The sequence below is a fragment of the Mus caroli genome, unplaced genomic scaffold, assembly GCF_978045245.1.
Source record: "Mus caroli unplaced genomic scaffold, Mus_caroli_1 scaffold_2, whole genome shotgun sequence".
In the NCBI taxonomy this organism is placed as follows: Eukaryota; Metazoa; Chordata; class Mammalia; order Rodentia; family Muridae; genus Mus; species Mus caroli.
Genome location: NW_028227257.1, coordinates 169,507,846 through 169,528,482, shown reverse-complemented (window position 1 = coordinate 169,528,482; position 20,637 = coordinate 169,507,846). Strand labels below are relative to the sequence as shown.

Below are 20,637 nucleotides of genomic sequence, written 5' to 3'. Positions count from 1 at the left end.
AGAAAAGGGCACATTAGTGTATTGTTCATGTCACAGTTGTGCTTGACATTGAGAGAGAACTGGTCTCAACAGGAGCTGCCCCCAAGCCTCACATCAATCAGAATGGCTAAGATAAAAAACTCAGGTGACAGCAGATGCTGATGAGGATGTGGAGAAAGAGGAACACTCTTCCATTTCTGGTGGTATTGCAAGCTGGTACAATCACTTGGGAAATCATTTTGGCAGTTCCTAAGAAAATTGGACATAGTACTACTGGAAGACCCAGCAATACCACTCCTGGGCAGAAGATGCTCCAACATGTAATAAGGACACATGCTCCACTATGTTCATAGCAGCCCTATGTATAATAGCCAGAAGCTGGAAAGAACCCAGCTGTCCCTCAACAGAGGAATGGATACAGAAAATGTGATACATTTACACAAAGGAGTACTACTTAGCTATTAAAAACAATGAATATATAAAATTCTTAGGCAAATGGATGAATCTGGAGGATATCATCCTGAGTGAGGGATAAATTATTAAATTTACTCTTATACAAAACATTTTATAGCTATAATCTTACATTGATAAAAATCTTTACATTTTGATACAAAATGGAAGTAATTTTTTCTTACATTGATACAAAATTTTTATATTGATACTGGTTTAAGGTTTTCAATGGTATAAATCTTTATAATTGATAAAAAAGTTAATTTTGTTACTCTTAAGCATTGTGCCTACTCAACTCATTATATATATACAAGGCTTAGATACAGTCCATTCAATAGCTGCAATTACAAAGTGTTCAAAAGTAATTAAACAATACAAGTTAATAGTCAAATTGTCATACTCATAGTCATGTTAGATTCTAATTTGGTTAATTACAAAAATTTTTTCATGCTATTTAAATAAAAATTAACTAGATACAACCAATGTTTAACATATATATATACACACACACATACAGTCTTCAAACGTGTCTTTAAAAGACCTTTTAATTACAAAAGAAATATGCTCCAGACATTATCCCCATTCCACTTCAATGAAGGCATTGAAAATGAAATGCCTCCATATAGAGTTGCTTCATTTGTGGCAAGGTAGCCACTGGGGGGGGGGGGAGCCATAATTTCATCTACAGACAAAATGCTGTCCCAAAACAACAAACAAATGCAAGATAGTCAACTGCTAATTTCTGCCAAGATAGGGTAAGTAAGTGCTTCATGATTCATACTTCACCTAAGGTCTGTCAGATGTTCTGGGCCAAAAGGCTAGAAATAGGTGATCCAAAATTATAAGAAATATTAGGGTTTCTCTAGACAGTCAGCTGTCTCTGCCAACTGTTTAAATTTTGGAAGCTGCTTTCCTACATACTCAAAGATATATTGATTCAGGTTTACTTTTTAAATATCTGATGAAATTAAAGACTAACTATAGTATCATAACTGAACTTAAGTTGTTTAACTTTAAAGAAGATGTAGATTTAAAAAGGTGGTTTGCAGATAGTAATACAAATTAAAATCAAACACGCTTGATCTTATGAAGATTATATGCCCCAGTTCAGGGGAATGCCAGGGCCAGGAAGCAGGAGTGGGTGTGTTGGGAGCAGTGTTGGGGAGGGTATAGAGGACTTTCAGAGAGGAAACTAGGAAAGGGGATAGCATTTGAAAAGTAAATGAAAAAAATTTAATAAGAAAATTAACATTAAAAAACAAACACAAATACAAAATTGTAACTAATTAAGATAGATGATAAAATACTTTATCTAAATTGTCACATGATAGATTGGATGTTATAAATATGTATCTTACCTCATAATATATGTTGTTATATGATACATAATTGTTATAATTGTATTCAATTTATATCTGAAAGAAAAGAGTTCTTTATTGTACTAACAGGGGGAATTGTTGAGGTTAGTCTTTTACTGTTTACTGTAATGCTAAGTGTGGGTCCTCAAGAACTGGAGTCTAGATGTAACCCCTGAGACCCTGCTCCAAATTATTTCTGATTGGTGAATCAAGATACCAGCAGCCAATAGTTGGGCAGAAGTGTCATTGGTGGAGTTAGGTTTTCATAAGCTTGGGGTTTGAGCAATTGGAGCAGAAGAACATGCAGGATAGAGGAGAAGCTGCCATGTGTTAGCTGAGCCATAAAAACATGGCAGTGACCTAGGCAATTGCAGTTAAGAGAAGCCGAGATGAAACATAATAAATGATGAATAATAACTCAGGGTTATCAATAGGAAAATAGAGTCTAACAACATGGAGAATAGGCAACTGCTCAGCTCTTATATTGCCTAAGGCTTATTTATTATAAGGAATATAGATGTTTTTATCTGTTAACTAAATAATCAAAGGTGGGGTAGAAACCACAGACTGGGATTCAAATAGTTTCTATAACAGATTTTTTTTCTATTAATGAATTTGTGCTATGTTTCCCTATCTCCTGATTAGTTCTGTAAAATTTTATGCTTTAAATTAAAATGTAATTACATCACCTGCCTTCTTCTCTTTCTTTCTCCAACTGATCTTGCCTCCCCTTCTCTAAATCCTTCTTTATCTTAAATCCACAGCCTACTTTTACTTCTCTCTATTCATTATTGTTACACACACACACACACACACACACACACAAACACATGCACAAACACAAACACATATATATATGTGTGTATATTTTTAGGGCTGACCACTTTATATTGAATAAACATTTAGGGATGGGGTTACTGCTGGGAGAAGCTACTGCTCCCTCCCTCAGGAGTCATCAGTTACCTATAGTTTCTTGTCTAGGGATCCTCCTACCCATGACATATTTCCCATCCCACAATAGGATGTCCACTGATAATGACATTGTTTAGTTCTCTTTCATGAAACCATTTCTACAATAGAATTTTCTCTGTGTCCTAGCAGATTTCTTCATATTCTGGCTCCTACAATCTTTCTCCTACTCTTTCATCATGTTTCCCCAAACATAGATACAGGAGCTATAATGTAGATATCTCAGTTGGGGTTGAACTCGCCATAATTCACTCATCTAATATGTTGTGTCCAGTTATGCTTTTCTGTGAGGTTCTGGCACACATGCTATGAAAAGATGCTTTTTTGATGATGTGTGAAATATAATCATATATTCACTTATATGATTAGTTTTAAATTGATGTCTATTTTGTCAAATGTTACAATTGCTTTGACTTCTTGATCTTGATTTGTTTGCTTGTTATACATTTTCACATCCTTTTACAGTAATGTGTTTTCAGTCATTGATGGTAAGGTAAGTTTCTTAGAAGCAGCAGAATCCTCTTTTCTTCTTCTCTTCTCTTCTCTTCTCTTCTCTTCTCTTCTCTTCTCTTCTCTTCTCTTCTCTTCTCTTCTCTTCTCTTCTCTTCTCTTCTTCTTTTTTCTTTTTTTCTTTTTCTTTTTTTTCCTTTTCTTTTTTCCTTTTGAGACAGGATTTCTCTGTATAACCTTGGCTATCCTGAAACTCATTCTGTAAAACAAGCCAGCCTCAACATTACAGATATCTGCCTACTTCTACACCCAAGTGCTAGGAGAAAAGGCATGCATCACCACTCCTTGTCTTGTTTGCTGGTTTTTGGGTTTTGGCTTTTTAAACTAATTTGTTATTCTGTGTCTTTTGATTGAGGCATTGCCATTACTGATGTTGGTAATATTGAGAGTTATTATTGGGTAGTGTTTTGTAATTCCTGTTATTTTGTGGTTGTTAAATTTTTGTTTTTCTCTTTTGAGTAACTGTTCTGAGATTAGTAATTCCTTGTGCCTTTTTGGGTGTAGATAACCTTGTATTAATCTTACAGATTTGTCTCAGTATCATCTGTAGAGTTGGATGAGAGGGAAGAAATTGTATCAATTTGTATTTAATGTGAAATATTTTCATTCTCCCTTGATTGTATGATAGTTTTGCTGGATATAGTAGTCTGAGCTGACATATGCTATGTTTCAGAGCTTGTAGAGCAACCATCCAGGATGTTTTGTCATTCAGGCTTTTCACTGAGAAGTCAGGTGTTACTTAGGGCAAATCTTTTATGTGACTTGCTCTTTTTCTATTGTAGCTTTTAATATCCTTTCTTAGTTCTATATAGAGATTCAATTATTATGAGTCACTTGGAATTCTAAATATAACTTCTCTTTTACTTGGAAAAATATATAGTTTTATTGATTATATATTTATAATTATACTAGTATATGATTTTATGGAATAAATGATGACTTTTAAAAATAACTGTGTTTAATGAATCTTGATTTATCTTTTATACAGATCCTGAAATCCTACAGATAATCTCGTATGCAATTCACTCATATAAAATATCAATGGAACGTCAAGATCATAAATTTGAACTGCTTTCTGAGGAAAATAGAAAACTTAAAGATCATGTTAGCTTATTAAAAAAGAATATTTCAGAATCAAAAGAAACTCTACTAGAGCTAAAACTTATGAAGGCTCAACAGCAGGCAGAACTGTCCAACCTGAGGTATAGTATTCCAATTTTAGAGACACCTTTGACGAGTTTATATTTCATTATACCATTTAGATTTTTTGTCATTTGTCACTTTCTTTGAAGAGTTTGCAGCAGAGAAAATTTCTCAAATTTTGGCTTATTATAATTATGATTATTATTTTTGTTACTTGGCAGCAGTTCCTTGTATTTAGATCAGATATACTTTCACATCTCACCTCAGATCCCTTTTTAACCTTTATTATTTCTTCTCTGTTATATTCTTCTTTCATCTCTTTCTTTTCCTCCCCACTGAGTCAAATTCATTCTTAACAGTGTTGTCCCCTGGTGCATGGGCAACCTACCATGCTCCATGTCACTGAAGTAAACTGACTCTTCCTCTTTTAGTTGCTATCAACTACCAATAGTTCCTCACGTGTGGGTCGAGCCACTCTGTGCCACGATGTCTACTTGAAAAAAGTGTTTAGTTCTATGAAGTAGGAAATTTATATTAATAATAAATTGCCATGATTATGGTCATTTTGAAACTCATAATCACTTCAAGATGTGTTCTCTTCCAAATCACAATGTTAGTGACTATTTAAGAACTCTTACTACTTGTGAGATAGCAAGCATAATTTTTAAAAATATTTAAAAATAATAGTATTACTCTGCTGCAAGCCACATCATTTTCTAGGCTGGACTATTAAATTTTGAATTATTCAATATAAAATCATCTGGTTAGAGAAAGGAAACTGTATAAAAAGGGTTGGATCAATATATTGAAATTGTTCTGAACAAAATGTGTATTGATTCAAAATTCCATAAACAGAATAGAAAGGGCAGTTTTTCTAAAACCTGGAAACATAAAATTCATCTATTATTTGTAGTGCTGTTTATCAAATGAGTTTTTAAAAAAAACTATATAGTATTAACATTATTCTATAGTCCAAAGTCTATTTTGTAATCCTTCAAATTCTTAGCTGTTAAATAAAAAAAGCCTCTTTCAGATAAAAAAGATGAGTTCTTCTAATAGATAAGAGACAGTATAAATATTCCAATTCCTGAAGGCAAGAATTGAAGACAAGAAAAGATTTCATCCAAGCAAGTCTGAGACACAGTAGAATCAACATTAAATCTTGTAGCATCAGATCCAGTGTGTCATATGACATACATAGTGGCAGCAACTGAGCATTGACTGACTTGCAGTCCTATCTCAATGCTATGCCATTTTTGGCATGTGTTGCTTCATATATATATACATTTCAAATATTATTCCTTTTCACAATTTTCCCTCCAGAAACCCCCTATCCCATCTCTCATCCCCCTGCTTCTGTGAGAGTCCTTCCACGCCCCCACCACCACCAACCTACCTATCCACTCCTGCCTCTCTGCCCTGGCATTCCCCTACACTGGGCTATTGAGCCTTCACAAGACCAAAGAGCTTAGTCTAGTTTACTCAGTGCCTGCAGGTTTCCTCAGCAGATATCTCAGTCATGGTTTTTCAACACTTGGGACCTCTCTTACAAATTTGGGCTTACTTTCAGAGCTTTATATATAACATATTCAAAGGTTCCTTGAGAGGAACCTAATCAGATAGGCACCAACTGGCCTCATGGGCTTTTCACTAGACTCTTGTCCCAAGGCCTTTGTATCTCTAAAATTCTACATGCTTGCAAACCAAGTGTTTCATAGATGAGGCCAAGTTTTCTTGACAGTTCAAGGAAAATGTCACCTTCTGGTTGTAGCACAGGACAATTTGAGAAATCTTTCTTTTTGTAGCCTTTTTCCACATGGAAATTTCTAGAGCCTCTATTTTCAGGCATCATCATTTAAAATTTACTATAATCAAGTGGAACAGCTTGATTATAAATAAGCATTAGGGAAGTTTATGGATTTATAAGTATATATTGTGAAACTAGTGAGAATTCCTTCTGTAAGTTAAATGAAAGGTATAAAATTAGCACTGTGAATGGAACTGAATTGAAATGTACGTGCATCATATATCCCTGGGCTTCTTAAACAGCATCACAGAGACAAAAGATGTAAAATGCATAATGGTTCACTTGACCTACACATTTTGCATGATTTCCACAAAATCCCTCTAGAGAAAAGTTAATCATATGGTTTTCAAAATGCACAGAATTTATGTAACTAATCCTTTAAATATTTGTTCTGAAACCATGTGATATTTAAATTTTTTGTGTCTTTTAGGCTTGTACACAAAAATTCAAATTTAAGAGATAGAGTAAGAAGGGATGCAGGAAAAAATGAACAGCTTCTGAGAAAGTCAGTAAGTATACATTTGCATATTAGTAAGTATACATTTGCATATTAGTAAGTACATATTTGCATATTTGTTTTTTTTTATTTCTGTGTTACTGCAAAGGGACTTTTCTTTGTCTGATAGTAGTAATGACAATATTTTAGGTAATATGAATTATTTGGCTGATGACAAGTTAAAAATGTATTTGCTACATCTATGCTGCTTCTCCTTGAAAGTGACAATGCATGTCTCACTAACTTCAGAGAGGTGTCTTCTCAATCCACAGACTTGATGCTGTGGTAAGGTTTTCTGTTAGATAATTACTTAAAACACTTTTCTTGCCCCATGGGCCTGGGTAACAAAAACTAAGTAACTGTTTACCAAACTTTAGAGTGTTTACCTGCTATTCAGTTTCTCTCATAGAAATTGAGATTGGAGGATTGCATTTTAAACACAGAATTGGAGCAGTGCTATAGCCATTCTTACTACCTTGTGTCCATAAGCCCCAGTAGTTCAGTTCCTGCAGTTATATTAGACAGATATAACTTTCAGGGGAAGTAGACATTTTTAATTTACTGATCTTTGTAATGGATGAAGAGATATTGAAAAGTTTTTGTAAAAGTAGCTTTTGTTTGTCATTGTAATTGCCAACTTGGAGGCTTATTCCCTAGTTTTGGAAACTTCTAGCCTCTGTCTATTCTAATGTAGGCCTGGAATGTTTTCACGTACTGAGACACTGCGAATATGTTCACTGTTTCTTGTTTTCTGAACTCTTAGTGGCTGTTTGCACTCAGCTGTTATGGCTCAAAATCCTCTTCAAGATGACCGGTTCGTTCTGCCTTCTCTTTTGGCCTCAATCTAACTCTAGCAATCTGTTCTAATCTTTTGTCTCCATCTCATTTTCTGGCTTGTTCTACCTTCACCTGTGTCTAGCTTGTTCTCTCATCAACCCATCTTTGTAGAACTCTTCTGAAAAAGCTGCCTTCTCTCAGACCCATTCTCTTTACTGATTGCTTAGGTAACTTCCATTTCTTCTCTCTTCTCATGAGAGTTGGGCAGATTCTGTTCTGTCAAAACTTTCTCTGACTTGTCACTTTGTCTCCCACTTATTTACACATCATTTTCAAACATGGATGCTTCTTTATACAAATGTTCTTGACCTTTATTGTTTGGAGAATATAGGTGAGGACTAAGGTCATGTATGTATTCCAGCCAGAATAGCTATGCTGCTGGATTGAATTCCTTCTACAAGTTTTTTTTTTTCAGATTCCAAAGAAAATCACCCTCATTTTATTAATATTTGCATGTGTCTGAAATAAAAATATGTTGATAAGTATTCTTTAATTATTAAGTATTTAAATTTCTTTAAGTATTTAAGTATTTAATTATTTAAAAGAATACCTGGAATCACTTTCTATGAAAATGTCAGGCAGGAATGTATTAAGATCTCAGCAATTATATTTCTACAAGTATGTTGCAAGTATTTTGAAAGTTTTCAAAAATAGAAATCAATACCACAAAAATGTCAACAATTAAGAAAACTACATATGTAGAGGAGGTGGAGGAGCCATCTGGGGTCCTGGATCCCTCAGAGACTAGTCTACACAGGTGAGAATGTGGACTACAGAAGCAACACAGCTTCTGGGACAGACCCCATTTCCAGCTCTAGACATCCAGGCATCTTCCCTGCCAGAGGAGAGCTGTCCACAGGGGAGGGCTCTACCAGAGCAGGTGGAGGAGCCATCTTGGGTCCTGGATCCCTCAGACACTAGACTGCACAAGTGAGAGTGCAGACTACAGAAGCTACACAGCTTCTGGGACAGGCCCTGTTTCAGACCTTCATCTTCACCCAGGAGGCAGGTCCAAATGCCAGATATCTGTGCACCTTCCCTGCAAGAGGAGAGCTTTCCTGCAGAGAGTACTCTGACCACTGAGAAACAGGAGAGAGCTAGACTCCCAGGTCTGCTGACAGAGGCTAACAGAATCACAGAAGAAACAAGCACCAAACAGAGTCAACTATAACAACTAACTCCATTGATAATCAGATGGCAAAAGGCAAACATAAGAATCTTACTAACAAACCAACACCACTCACCATCATCAGAACCCAGCACTCCCACCTCAGCTAGTCCTGGATACCCCAACACACCTGAAAAGCAAGAATTGGATTTAAAATCATATCTCATGATTCTGGTAGAGGACATAAAGAAGGGCTTTAATAATTCACTTAAAGAAATACAGGAGAGTACATATTGTGTGAGTTGCTTTGTGATTGTGTTACCTCACTCAGGATGATGCCCTCCAGGTCCATCCATTTGGCTAGGAATTTCATAAATTCATTCTTTTTAATAGCTAAGTAGTACTCCATTGTGTAAATGTACCACATTTTCTGTATCCATTCCTCTGTTGAGGGGCATCTGGATTCTTTCCAGGTTCTGGCTATTATAAATAAGGTTGCTATGAACATAGTGGAGCATGTGTCCTTCTTACCGGTTGGAACATCTTCTGGATATATGCCCAGGAAAGGTATTGCTGTATCCTCCGGTAGTTCTATATCCAATTTTCTAAGGAACCACCAGACTGATTTCCAGAGTGGTTGTACAAGGTTGCAATCCCACCAACAATAGAGGAGTGTTCCTCTTTCTCCACATCCTCGCCAGCATCTGCTGTCACTTGAATTTTTGATCTTAGCCATTCTGACTGGTGTGAGCTGGAATCTCAAGGTTGTTTTGATTTTCATTTCCCGAATGATTAAGGATGTTGAACATTTTTTCAGGTGCTTCTCAGCCATTCAGTATTCCTCAGGTGAGAATTCTTTGTTCATTTCTGAGCCCCATTTTTTAATGGGGTTATTTGATTTTCTGGAGTCCACCTTCTTCAGTTCTTTATATATATCGGATATTAGTCCCCTATCTGATTTAGGATAGGTAAAGATCCTTTCCCAATCTGTTGGTGGTCTTTTTGTCTTATTGACGGTGTCTTTTGCCTTGCAGAAGCTTTGCAGTTTCATGAGGTCCCATTTATCAATTCTTGATCTTACCGTGCAAGCCATTGCTGTTCTGTTCAGGAATTTTTCCCCCGTGCCCATATCTTCAAGGCTTTTCCGCACTTTCTCCTCTATAAGTTTCAGTGTTTCAATATGTACTCACTGATAAGTGGATATTAGCCCAAATCTTAGGATACCCAAGATATATAATACAATCTGCTAAACACATGAACTCAAGAAGAATGAAGACCAAATTGGGGTCACTGTACCTCTTCTTAGAATTGGGAACAAAACATCCATGGAAGGAGTTACAGAAACAAAGATTGGAGCTGTGATGAAAGGATGGACCATCTAGAGACTGCCATACCCAGGGATCCACCCCATAATCAGCTTCCAAATGCTGACACCATTGCATACACTAGCAAGATTTTGCTGAAAGGACCCTGATATAGCTGTCTCTTGTGAGACTATGCCGGGCCTAGCAAACACAGAAGTGGATGCTCACAGTCAGCTAGTGGATGGATCACAGGGCTCCCAATGGAGGAGCTGGAGAAAGTACCCAAGGAGCTAAAGGGACCTGCAACCCTATAGGTGGTACAACATTATGAACTAACCAGTACCCCGGAGCTCTTTACTCTAGCTGCATATGTATTTAAAGATGGCCTAGTCGGCCATCACTGGAAAGAGAGGCCCATTGGACACACAAACTTTATATGCCCCAGTACAGGGCAATGCCAGGGCCAAAAAAAAAAAAAAAAATGGGAATGGGTGGGTAGGGAAATAGGGGAGAGGGGGGGGGTATGGGGGACTTTTGGGATAGCATTGGAAATGTAATTGAGGAAAATACGTAATAAAATATATTAAAAAAAAAAAAGAAAGAAATACAGGAGAGCACTGCTAAAGAGGTGGAAGTCCTTAAAGAAATACACGAAAACACAACCAAACAGGTGATAGAATTGAACAAAACCATCTAAGACCTAAAAAGGGAAGTAGAAACAATAAAGAAAAACAAAGGTGAGATAATGCTGGAGATAGAAACCTTAGGAAAGAAATCAGGAACCATAGATGTAAGCATCAGCATCAGAATACAAGAGATGGAAGAGAGAATCTCAGAGGCAGAAGAACATGCGCACAACAATCAAAGAAAATGCAAAATGCAAAAAGATCCTAACTCAAAACATCCAGGAAATCCAGGACATAATGAGAAGACCAAACCTAGGGATAATAAGAGTAGATGAGAATGAAGATTTTCAACTTAAAGGGCCAGTAAATATCTTCAACCAAATTATGGAAGAAAACTTCCCAAATCTAAAGAAAGAGATGCCGGTGAACATACAAGAAGCCTACAGAACTCCAAATAAACTGGACCAGAAAAGAAATTCCTCCCAACACATAATAATCAGAACAACAAAGGCACTAAATAAAGATGGAATATCAAAAGCAGTAAGGGGAAAAGGTCAAGTAACATATAAAGGCAGTCCTATTAGAATTACACCAGACTTCTCATTAGAGAAGCCAGGAGATCCTAAACAGATGTTATGCAGACCCTAAGAGAACACAAATGCCAGCCCAGGCTACTATACCCAGCAAAACTCTCAGTTACCATAGATGGAGAAACCAAAATATTCCATGATAAAACCAAATTCACACAATATCTTTAAACAAATCCAGCCCTTCAAAGGATAATAAAGGGAAAACACCAACACAAGGATGGAAACTACACCCTAGAAAAGCAACAAAGTAATCCTTCAACAAACCTAAAAGAAGACAGCCGCAAGAACAGAATCCCAAATTTAACAATGAAAATAACAGGAAAAAAACAATTACTTTTATTAAGTTCTCTTAACATCAATGGACTCAATTCCCCAATAAAAAGACATAGACTAATAGACTGGCTACACAAACAAGACCCAAGATTTTGTTGCTCACAGGAAATCCATGTCAGGGAAAAGTACAGACACTACCTCAGAGTGAAAGGCTGGAAAACAATTTTCCATTCAAATGGTCCAAAGAAACAAGCTGGAGTAGCCATTCTAATATCGAATAAAATTGACTTCCAACCCAAAGTTATCAAAAAAGACAAGGAGGTATACTTCATACTCATCAAAGGTAAAATCTACCAAGATGAACTCTCAATTCTGAATATCTAGGCTCCAAATACAAGAGCAACCACATTCATTAAAGACACTTTAGTAAAGCTCAAAGCACAATTGCACCTCACTCAATAATAGTGGGAGACTTCAAAACCCACTCTCACCAATGGACAAATCCTGGAAACAGAAACTAAACAGAGACCCATGGACACTAACAGAAGTTATGAAACAAATTGATTTAACAGATATCTACAGAACATTTTATCCTAAAAGAAAAGGATATACCTTCTTCTCAGTGCCACATGGTACCTCCTCCAAAATTGACTATGCAATTGGTCACAAAACAGGCCTCAACAGATACAAAAATATTGAAATTATCCCATGCATCCTACCTGATCACCACGGACGAAGGCTGATCTTTAATAACAACATAAATAGTAGAAAGCCAACATTCATGTGGAAAAAGAAAAACACTCAGTGATTCCTTGGTCAAGTATGAAATAAAGAAATTAAAGACCTTTTTAGAGTTTAATGAAAATGAAGCCACAACATACCCAAAATTATGGGACACAATGAAGGCAGTCCTAGGAGGAAAACTCATTGCCCTGAGTGCCTCCAAAAAGAAACTAGAGAGAGCATAAACTAGCAGCCTGACAGCACACCTAGAAGCTCTAGAACTAAAGGAAGCAAATTCACCCAAGAGGAGTAGATGGCAGGAAATAAACTCAGGGCTGAAATCAACCAACTGGAAACAAAAAGAACTATTCAAGAATCAACCAAACGAGGAGCTGGTTCTTTGAGAAAATCAACAAGAGAGATAAACCCTTAGCCAGACTAACTAGACGACACAGGGACAGTATCCTAATTAACAAAATCCAAAATAAAAAAGTAGATATAACAGAACCTAAGGAAATCCAAAAAAATCATCAGATCCTACTACAAAAGGCTATACTCAACAAAACTAGAAAATCTGGATGAAATGGACAACTTCCTAGTCAGATACCAGGTACCAAAGTTAAATCAGGATCAGATTAATGATCTAAACAGTCCCATTTCCCCTAAAAGAATAGAAGCAGTCATCAATAGTCTCCCAACCAAAAACAGCCTAGGACCAGATGGGTTTAGTGCAGAGTTCTATCATACCTTCAAAGAAGACCTAATTTCAACTCTATTCAAACTATTCCACAAAATAGAAACAGAAGGTACTCTACCCAATTCATTCTATGAAGCCACAATTACTCTGATACCTAAACCACAGAAAGATCCAACAATGAAAGAGAACTTCAGACCAATTTCCCTTATGAATATTAATGCAAAAATACTCAATAAAATCCTCCCAAACCAAATCCAATAACACATCAAAACAATCATCCATCATGACCAAGTAGGCTTCATCCCAGAAATGCAGGGATGGTTTAATATATGGAAATCCATCAACATAATCCACTATATAAATAAACTCAAAGACAAAAACCACATGATCATCTCATTAGATGCTGAGAAAGCATTTGACAAAATCCAACACCCCTTCATTATAAAAGTTTTGGAAAAATCAGGAATTCTCGGCCCATACCTAAACATAATAATAGCAATTTACAGCAAACCAGTAGCCAACATCAAACTAAATGGAGAGATACTCAAAGCAATTCCACTAAAATCAGGGACTAGAGAAGGCTGCCCACTTACTTCCTACCTATTCAATATAGTACTTGAAGTCCTAGCCAGAGCAATTTGACAACAAAAGGACATCAATGGGATAAATATTGGAAAGGAAGAAGCCAAAATATCACTATTTGCAGATGATATGATAGTGTATATAAGTGACCCTAAAAATTCCATCAGAGAACTCCTAAACCTGATAAACAGCTTTAGTGCTGTAGCTGAATATAAAATTAACTCAAATAAATCAATGGCCTTTCTCTACAAAAATGATAAATGGACTGAGAAAGAAATTAGGGAAAGAACACCCTTCACAATAGTCAAAAATAATATAAAATACCTTAGTGTGACTTTAACTAAGGAAATGAAAGATCTGTATGATAAGAACTTAAAGTCTCAGAAGAAGGAAATTGAATAAGTTCTCAGAAGATGGAAAGATCTCCCATGCTTATGTATTGGCAGTATTAATATATTCAAAATGGCTATCCAGCTGAAAACAATCTACAGATTCAATGCAATCCCCATCAAAATTCCAACTCAATTCTTCACTGAGATAGAAAAGGTAATTTGCAAATTCATCTGGAATAATAAAAAAAAAAGCTAGTATAGCAAAAACTCTGGTGGAATCACCATACCTGATGTTATGCTGTACTACATAGCAATTGTGATAAAAACTGCATGGTACTGGTACAGTGACAGACAGGCAGTTCAGTGGAATAGAATTAAAGACCCAGAAATAAATCCACACACCTATGGTCACTTGATCTTTGACAAGGGAGATAAAACCCCCCAGTGGGGGAAAAACAGCATTTTCAACAAATGTTGCAGGCACAACTGGTGGTTATCATGTAGAAGAATGCGAATTGATCCATTCTTATCTCCTTGTACAAAGCTCAAGTCTAAGTGGATCAAAGACCTCCACATAAGACCAGAGACACTGAAATTAATAGAGGAGAAAGTGGGGAAAAGCCTCAAAGGTATGGGCACAGGGGAAAAATTCCTAAACTGAACAGCAATGGCTTGTGCTGTAAGATTGAGAATGGACAAACGGGACCTCATAAAATTGCAAAGCTTCTGTAAGGCAGTGTCAATAACACAAAAGGCCAGCAACAGATTGGGAAAGGATTTTTACCAATCCTAAATCTGATAGGGTACTAATATCCAATATATACAAAGATCTCAAAATGCTGGACTCCAGAAATACAAATAACCCCATTAAAAATGGGTTTCAGAGCTAAATAAGGAATTCTCAACTGAGGAATACCAAATGGCTGAGAGGCACCTGAAAAAAATGTTCATCATCCTTAATCATCAGGGAAATGAAAATCAAAACAACCCTGAGATTCTACCTCACACCAGTCAGAATGGCTCAGATCAAAAATTCAGGTGATAGCAGATGCTGGCAAGGATGTGGAGAAAGAGGAACACTCCTCCACTGCTGGTGGGATTGCAAACTTGTACAACCATTCTGGAAATCAGTTTGACGGTTCTTCAGAAAATTGGACATAATACTACAGGAAGATCCAGCAATACCTGTCCTGGGCATATACTCAGAAGGAGTTCCAACTGGTAATAAGAAGACATGCTCCCCTATGTTCATTGCAGCCTTATGTATAATAGCCACAAGCTGGAAAGAACCCAGATGTCCCTCAACAGAAGAATGGATACAGAAAATGTGGTACATTTACACAATGGAGTACTGCTCAGCTATTAAAAAGAATGGATTTATGAAATTCTTAGGCAAATGGATGTATCTGGAGGATATCCTCCTGAGTGAGGTAACCCAATCACAAAAGAAGTCACTTGATATGCACTCACTGATAAGTGGATATTAGCCCAGAAACTTTGAACACCCAAGATACAATTTGCAAAACACAAGAAAATCAAGAAGAGGGAAGACCAATGGGTGGGTACTTCATTCCTCCTTAGAACAGGAAACAAAATACCCATGAAAGGAGTTACAGAGACAAAGTTTGGAGCTAAGACAAAAGGATGGACCATCCAGAGACTACCCCACCCAGGATCCATCCCATAATCAGCCACCAAACCCAGACACTATTGCATGTGTCAGCAACATTTTGCTGAAGGGACCCTGTTATAGCTGTCTTGTATGAGGCTATGCCAGTGCCTGGCAAATACAGAAGTGGAATCTCACAGTCATCTATAAATGTAACACAGGGCCCCCAATCGAGAAGCTAGAGAAAGCATTCAAGGAGCTGAAGGGGTCTGCAACCCTATATGTGGAACAACAATATGAACTAACCAGTACCCCCACAGCTCATATCTCTAGCTGCATATGTATCAGAACACGAACTAGTTGGCCACCACTGGGAAGAGAGGCCCTTTGGTATTGCAAACTTTATATGCTCCAGTACAGGAGAATGCCAGGGCCAAGAAGCACGAGTGGGTGGGTAGGGGAGCATGTTTCAGGTAGGGTATAGGGAACTTTCGGGATAGCATTTGAAATGTATATAATGAAAATATCTAAAAAAAAAAAAAAAAAAAAAAAACAAAAAACCTACATATGAACTTATATAAATTAGAAGGGACCTTTTTTCTTAAATTTATTTATTCATGCTATATCTCAATATCAGCCTCCCCTTCCTTCTCCCTCAGCGATCCTCCTACAATCCACCCTCCTGTTCTCTCCTCTGGATGCTAGCCCCTGAATCATTCTACACAAAAACTTCTTGAGTCCTAGAAATATCCTCTCTGACTGAGTCCAGACAAGGTAGATCATTCTGGGGATGGGATTCCAGGCAGACATCTGATTCAAGGACAACCCCTTCTCCATTTGTTTTGGGACCCACATGAAGACCGAGCTGCTCATAAGATTCATACATGTAAGGAGTTTAGGTCCATCCTGTGCTCACTCTTTGGTTGGTAATCCAGGCTCTGAGAAAGTTCAAAGGTCCAGTTAATTGACTCTGTTGGTCTTCCTCTCGATTCCCTGACCTCTTTGAGTTCTTCATTCCTTCTTCAAACCCTAGAGCTCCATCTAATATGTGGCTGAGGGTCTCTGCATCTGTTTCAGTCAGTGACTGCATGGAGCCCCTCAGAGGACAGTTATGCTAGGTTCCTGTTAACAAGCACAATAGATTATAATTAATACTGTCAGGGGTTGGTTCTTGCACAGGGGGTTGATCTATATTTGGGACAGTCATTAGTTGGCCATTTGCTCTATTATTGCTGCTCCATCTTTCTCCCTGTACACCTTCTAGGCAGGACACATTTTCAGTAGGTCTTGTACGTGGGTTCTTGTCTTTATCTCTGCACTGGGAGTCCTGCCTGAGTCCAGGAGATGGCCACTTCAGATTCCATATTCCCTGTTGGTATGAGTCTCAACTACAGTAACCCCCATGGACTCCCTGGGTCCTCCCCTGACTCTGCTCTCTAGAATGTTCTAGAATTGCCTTGGCTGCCCTGGGTAGGAGAAGGGGATGTGAAGGGAATAGGTAGGGTGGTGGACCAGGTACAGGGAGTGGGAAGAGAATGGGCTGGTGTGAAATATTTTAAATATCTTAATACCATGCCAGGTATTCTAATTTTCCTTCTGTTCCTAGGATAAACATCATGGTATAAACCAAGTGGAGGAGGAGAGTATTTATTTCAGCTTATGGGTTACATGTACTCCAACTATATATAGTCCATCTCCAACTGATCTTCAAAGAGACTGAATTCTAAACCAGCTAGGGTAGAAACTAAAGGCAGGAACTTGGAAGCAGGGACTGAAGCAGAAACCACAGAAGGGTGCTGATTACTGCCTAGGCTCACGTTCTGTTCCTTTTATTACAGCCCCAGTAGACCTGCCTAGGGATAGTACTGTCCACAGTAGACTGGGCCATAGCACATCATTTAGTGACCAAGAAAATGTCCCGCAGACATGTCATAGGCCTGTCAGGTGAAGGCAATTCATCACTTAAAAGTTCCCTTTCCCAACTTTTCAAGTTGAAAACCAGGATTACCATTACAAAAAGAATGAAAAGTTTCTGTTCAGAAGCAATCCTCCCAAAGCATTGTCTGCATGAATGGAATGAGAAGGAAGACATATTTTTTTTTCAAAAACAATTTTTATTAGTTATTTTCTTCATTTACATTTCAAATGCTATCCTGAAAGTCCCCTATATCCTCCCCCACACCACTGCTTGGCTCCCCAACCCACCTACTCCTGCTTCCATGATCCCAGAGCTGGTGTCTCTAGCTGCATATGTAGCAGAAGATGGCCTAGTTGGCCATCATTGGGAGGAGAGGGCCTCGGTCTTGAGAAGGAAGACATATTTTTAAGTGACCTGAGTTAAGAAGTTGAGATTAGATGTGTTGAGTTAAAGTATTTAAGACACAGGAATTCTGAGAAACTTTTCATGTGAACAAAAGTGGACAGGACAGGAATAAGCACTGGAAGCTGCTGGGTTGAAAGGCAGGTCTGCTTGAAGAGCAAGGTGTGAGGCTGGTCATTGTTCATGATTGCTTTCAAGAAGTGAAGAAGAATGAAGGCTTAAAATAAAACATGTGCTTGATGACCTGGAGAGTTTAACAGCAGGATTTTAAAAGTAGATTTAATTAGTAAATATAATTAGTGATAGAAAGTATTTGTAAATGAGGTCGTGTATTTCAAGATAACTAAGTTCTCCCAAAAGGGAATGCCCAACGAGAGATGAGAGATGTTTTACATATTATAGAGAAGACATCTTTACAATCAAAATCTGAAAATAAACATTCAGAAAATGTAATGGTGACCAGCATAAATCAATTGGATATCTTGAGGATGATGATTATTTTGAAGTCTGTATTTAGTTGTATCATACTCAAAAATGTAACTTGTGAGTCTGTCTAAACAGATATTGTCATGAACTCATCATTAGAAGTAATATTTCTAAGAAAAAAAAAGAGGGTGTCTATATTTCTTAAATTATTTTTATGTTTTCCAAAGTCTGAAAATGATGAGAAGGATACTGAGTCAATTCAATCCCTGAAGTGTAGATTGCAGGAAGAACAGAAGAAATATAAGGAATATAAAAAAAAGCTAAGGAGGTAAGATTTTAATATTCCAAACAAATCACAGTTGGTAGTAATTTTCTCAAAACCTATGAAAAATTTAATTTAATTTCTGCATTTCCATAAATAAATTATTCTATGTAAAGTATGCTTAATTTATTTTTGATCTCACATTTCTGAGCATCCTTGGCTCAGTTTCTTTGGTAGTTTTGTTTGTCTCTACATTGAGTATACTAATGTCTTAATGGCTATTTGTGTGATTATTATAACAGATTTTTCTGCTTAGAATCTTATTCATATATACCAAGAAATATATCATAGCTATCCACCACTTGCCCCATCTAGCTCCTTCTGTACACTTCCAACATGTCCTATTCACCACCTCAAGATTTAAAAAGGAATAACTCTTTAAGTTTAGGTAGTACTGCTGTTTGGGAATATGTGCATAGATTAGAGACTATTTAGGCAAGCATAGCCTTTATTGTATTTTATTTTTTAATCATTTTATTTGTTTAAATTTCAAATGATATCCTCCTTCCTGGTTAGCCCTTCACAAATCCCCCATCACATCCACCCTGTCCCATCTCCCCTTTACCAGTGTGAGGGCGCTCCTCCACCCACTCAACCACTCCCACCTCACTGCTCTAGCATCCTCATATGCTGGGGCATCAACTCTCCACAGGACCAAGGACCTCTCTTCCTATTTGATGTCAGATTCTCTGCTAGATATGTGTCTGGAGCCATGGATCCCTCTATATATACTCTTTGGTTAGTGGTTTAGTCTCTGGGAGCTCTGGATGGTCTGGTTAGTTTATATTGTTCTTCCTTTGGGGTTGCAATCCCATTCAGCTCCTTCAGTCCTTCCCCTAGCTATTGCATTGGGGACCCTGGGCTCAGTCTATGGTTAGGTGAGAGTATTTGCATCTGCATTGGTCAGGTGCTGCTAGAACCTCTCAGAGAACAGCCACACCAGGCTCCTGTCAGCAAGTGCTTCCTGGCATCAGCAATAGTGTTGTGGTTTAGTATCTACAGATGGGATGCATCCCAAGGTGGGAAGTCTCTGGATGGCCTTTCCTTCAGTCCCTGTTACATTTTTGTTCCTGTCTTCCTTTTGACAATCTGGGTTGACAATTTTGAGCTGGGTGGGTGGACCCATCCTCCCAGTTCCCTCTCTTCATCCACCTCCTGTGATTATTTTGTTCCCCTTTCTATGTAGGATCCACACTTTGGTCTTCCTTCTTTTGAGCTCCATATGATTTGTGGGTTGTATCGTGGATATTCTGAACTTTTGGGCTAATATCCAATTATTAGTGAGTACATAGAATGTGTGTTCTTTTGTGTATTGGTTACGTCACTCAGTATATTTTCTAGTTCCATCCATTTGCCTGTGAATTTCAAATAGTCATTGTTTTTAATAGCTGAACAATACTCCATTGTGTAAATGTACCAAATTTTCTGTATCCATTCTTTTGTTGAGGGACATCTGGCTTTTTCCAGCATCTAGCTATTATTAAAAATGCTCCTATAAACATAGAGGCACATGTTTCCTTGTTATATGCTGGAGCATATTTTGGGTATATGCTCAGTAGTGATATACCTTGGTCTTCAGATAGAACTATTTCCAGTTTTCTAAGGAACTGCCAGAATAATTTCCAAGGTGGTTTTAACAGCATGTAGTCCCACCATCAGTGGGGGAGTGGAAGTTTCTCTTTCTCTACATCTTTGCCTGTATCTACTGTCCCCTGCATTTTTGATCTTAGACATTCTGATTGGTGTGAGGTAGAATCTCAGGGTCATTTTGACTTGCATTTCTCTAGTGACTAAGGATGCTGAGAAATTCTTTATATGCTTCTCAGCCATGTTAAGTTCCTCTGCTGAGAATTCTTTGTTTAGCTTTGTACCACATTTTTGATAGGGTTAATTGGTTCTCTGGAGTCTAACTTCTCGAGTTTTTGTTTATTTTGATATTAGCCCTCTATTGGATGTAGAGTTGGTAAAGATCTTTTCAGAATCATTGACTTGGCCCTTTTTTCTTTTGACAGTGTCCTTTGCTTTGAAGAAACTTTTCAATTTTATGAGGTCCCATTTGTCTATTGTTGATCTTAGAGCAAGAGCCATCGTTGTCCTGTTCAGGAAATTTTTCCCTGCAGCCATTTGTTTGAACCTTTTCCCTACTTTCTCTTTTATTAGATTCAGTGTATCTGGT

General features: G+C 37.5%; 1 protein-coding gene across 2 annotated transcripts in view; it reads left to right on the top strand.

Moving 5' to 3' along the window:
* Positions 1–20,637, top strand: part of LOC147005971 (ankyrin repeat domain-containing protein 26-like) — a 46,472-nt gene that overhangs the window by 11,005 nt on the left and 14,830 nt on the right. For both annotated transcript variants that reach the window (XM_085835183.1, XM_085835182.1), the window contains exons 8-10: positions 4,255–4,468; positions 6,647–6,725; positions 18,367–18,467. In XM_085835183.1, the coding sequence (XP_085691309.1) occupies positions 4,255–4,468; positions 6,647–6,725; positions 18,367–18,467 (394 nt within the window). The remainder of the gene's footprint in view (positions 1–4,254; positions 4,469–6,646; positions 6,726–18,366; positions 18,468–20,637) is intronic.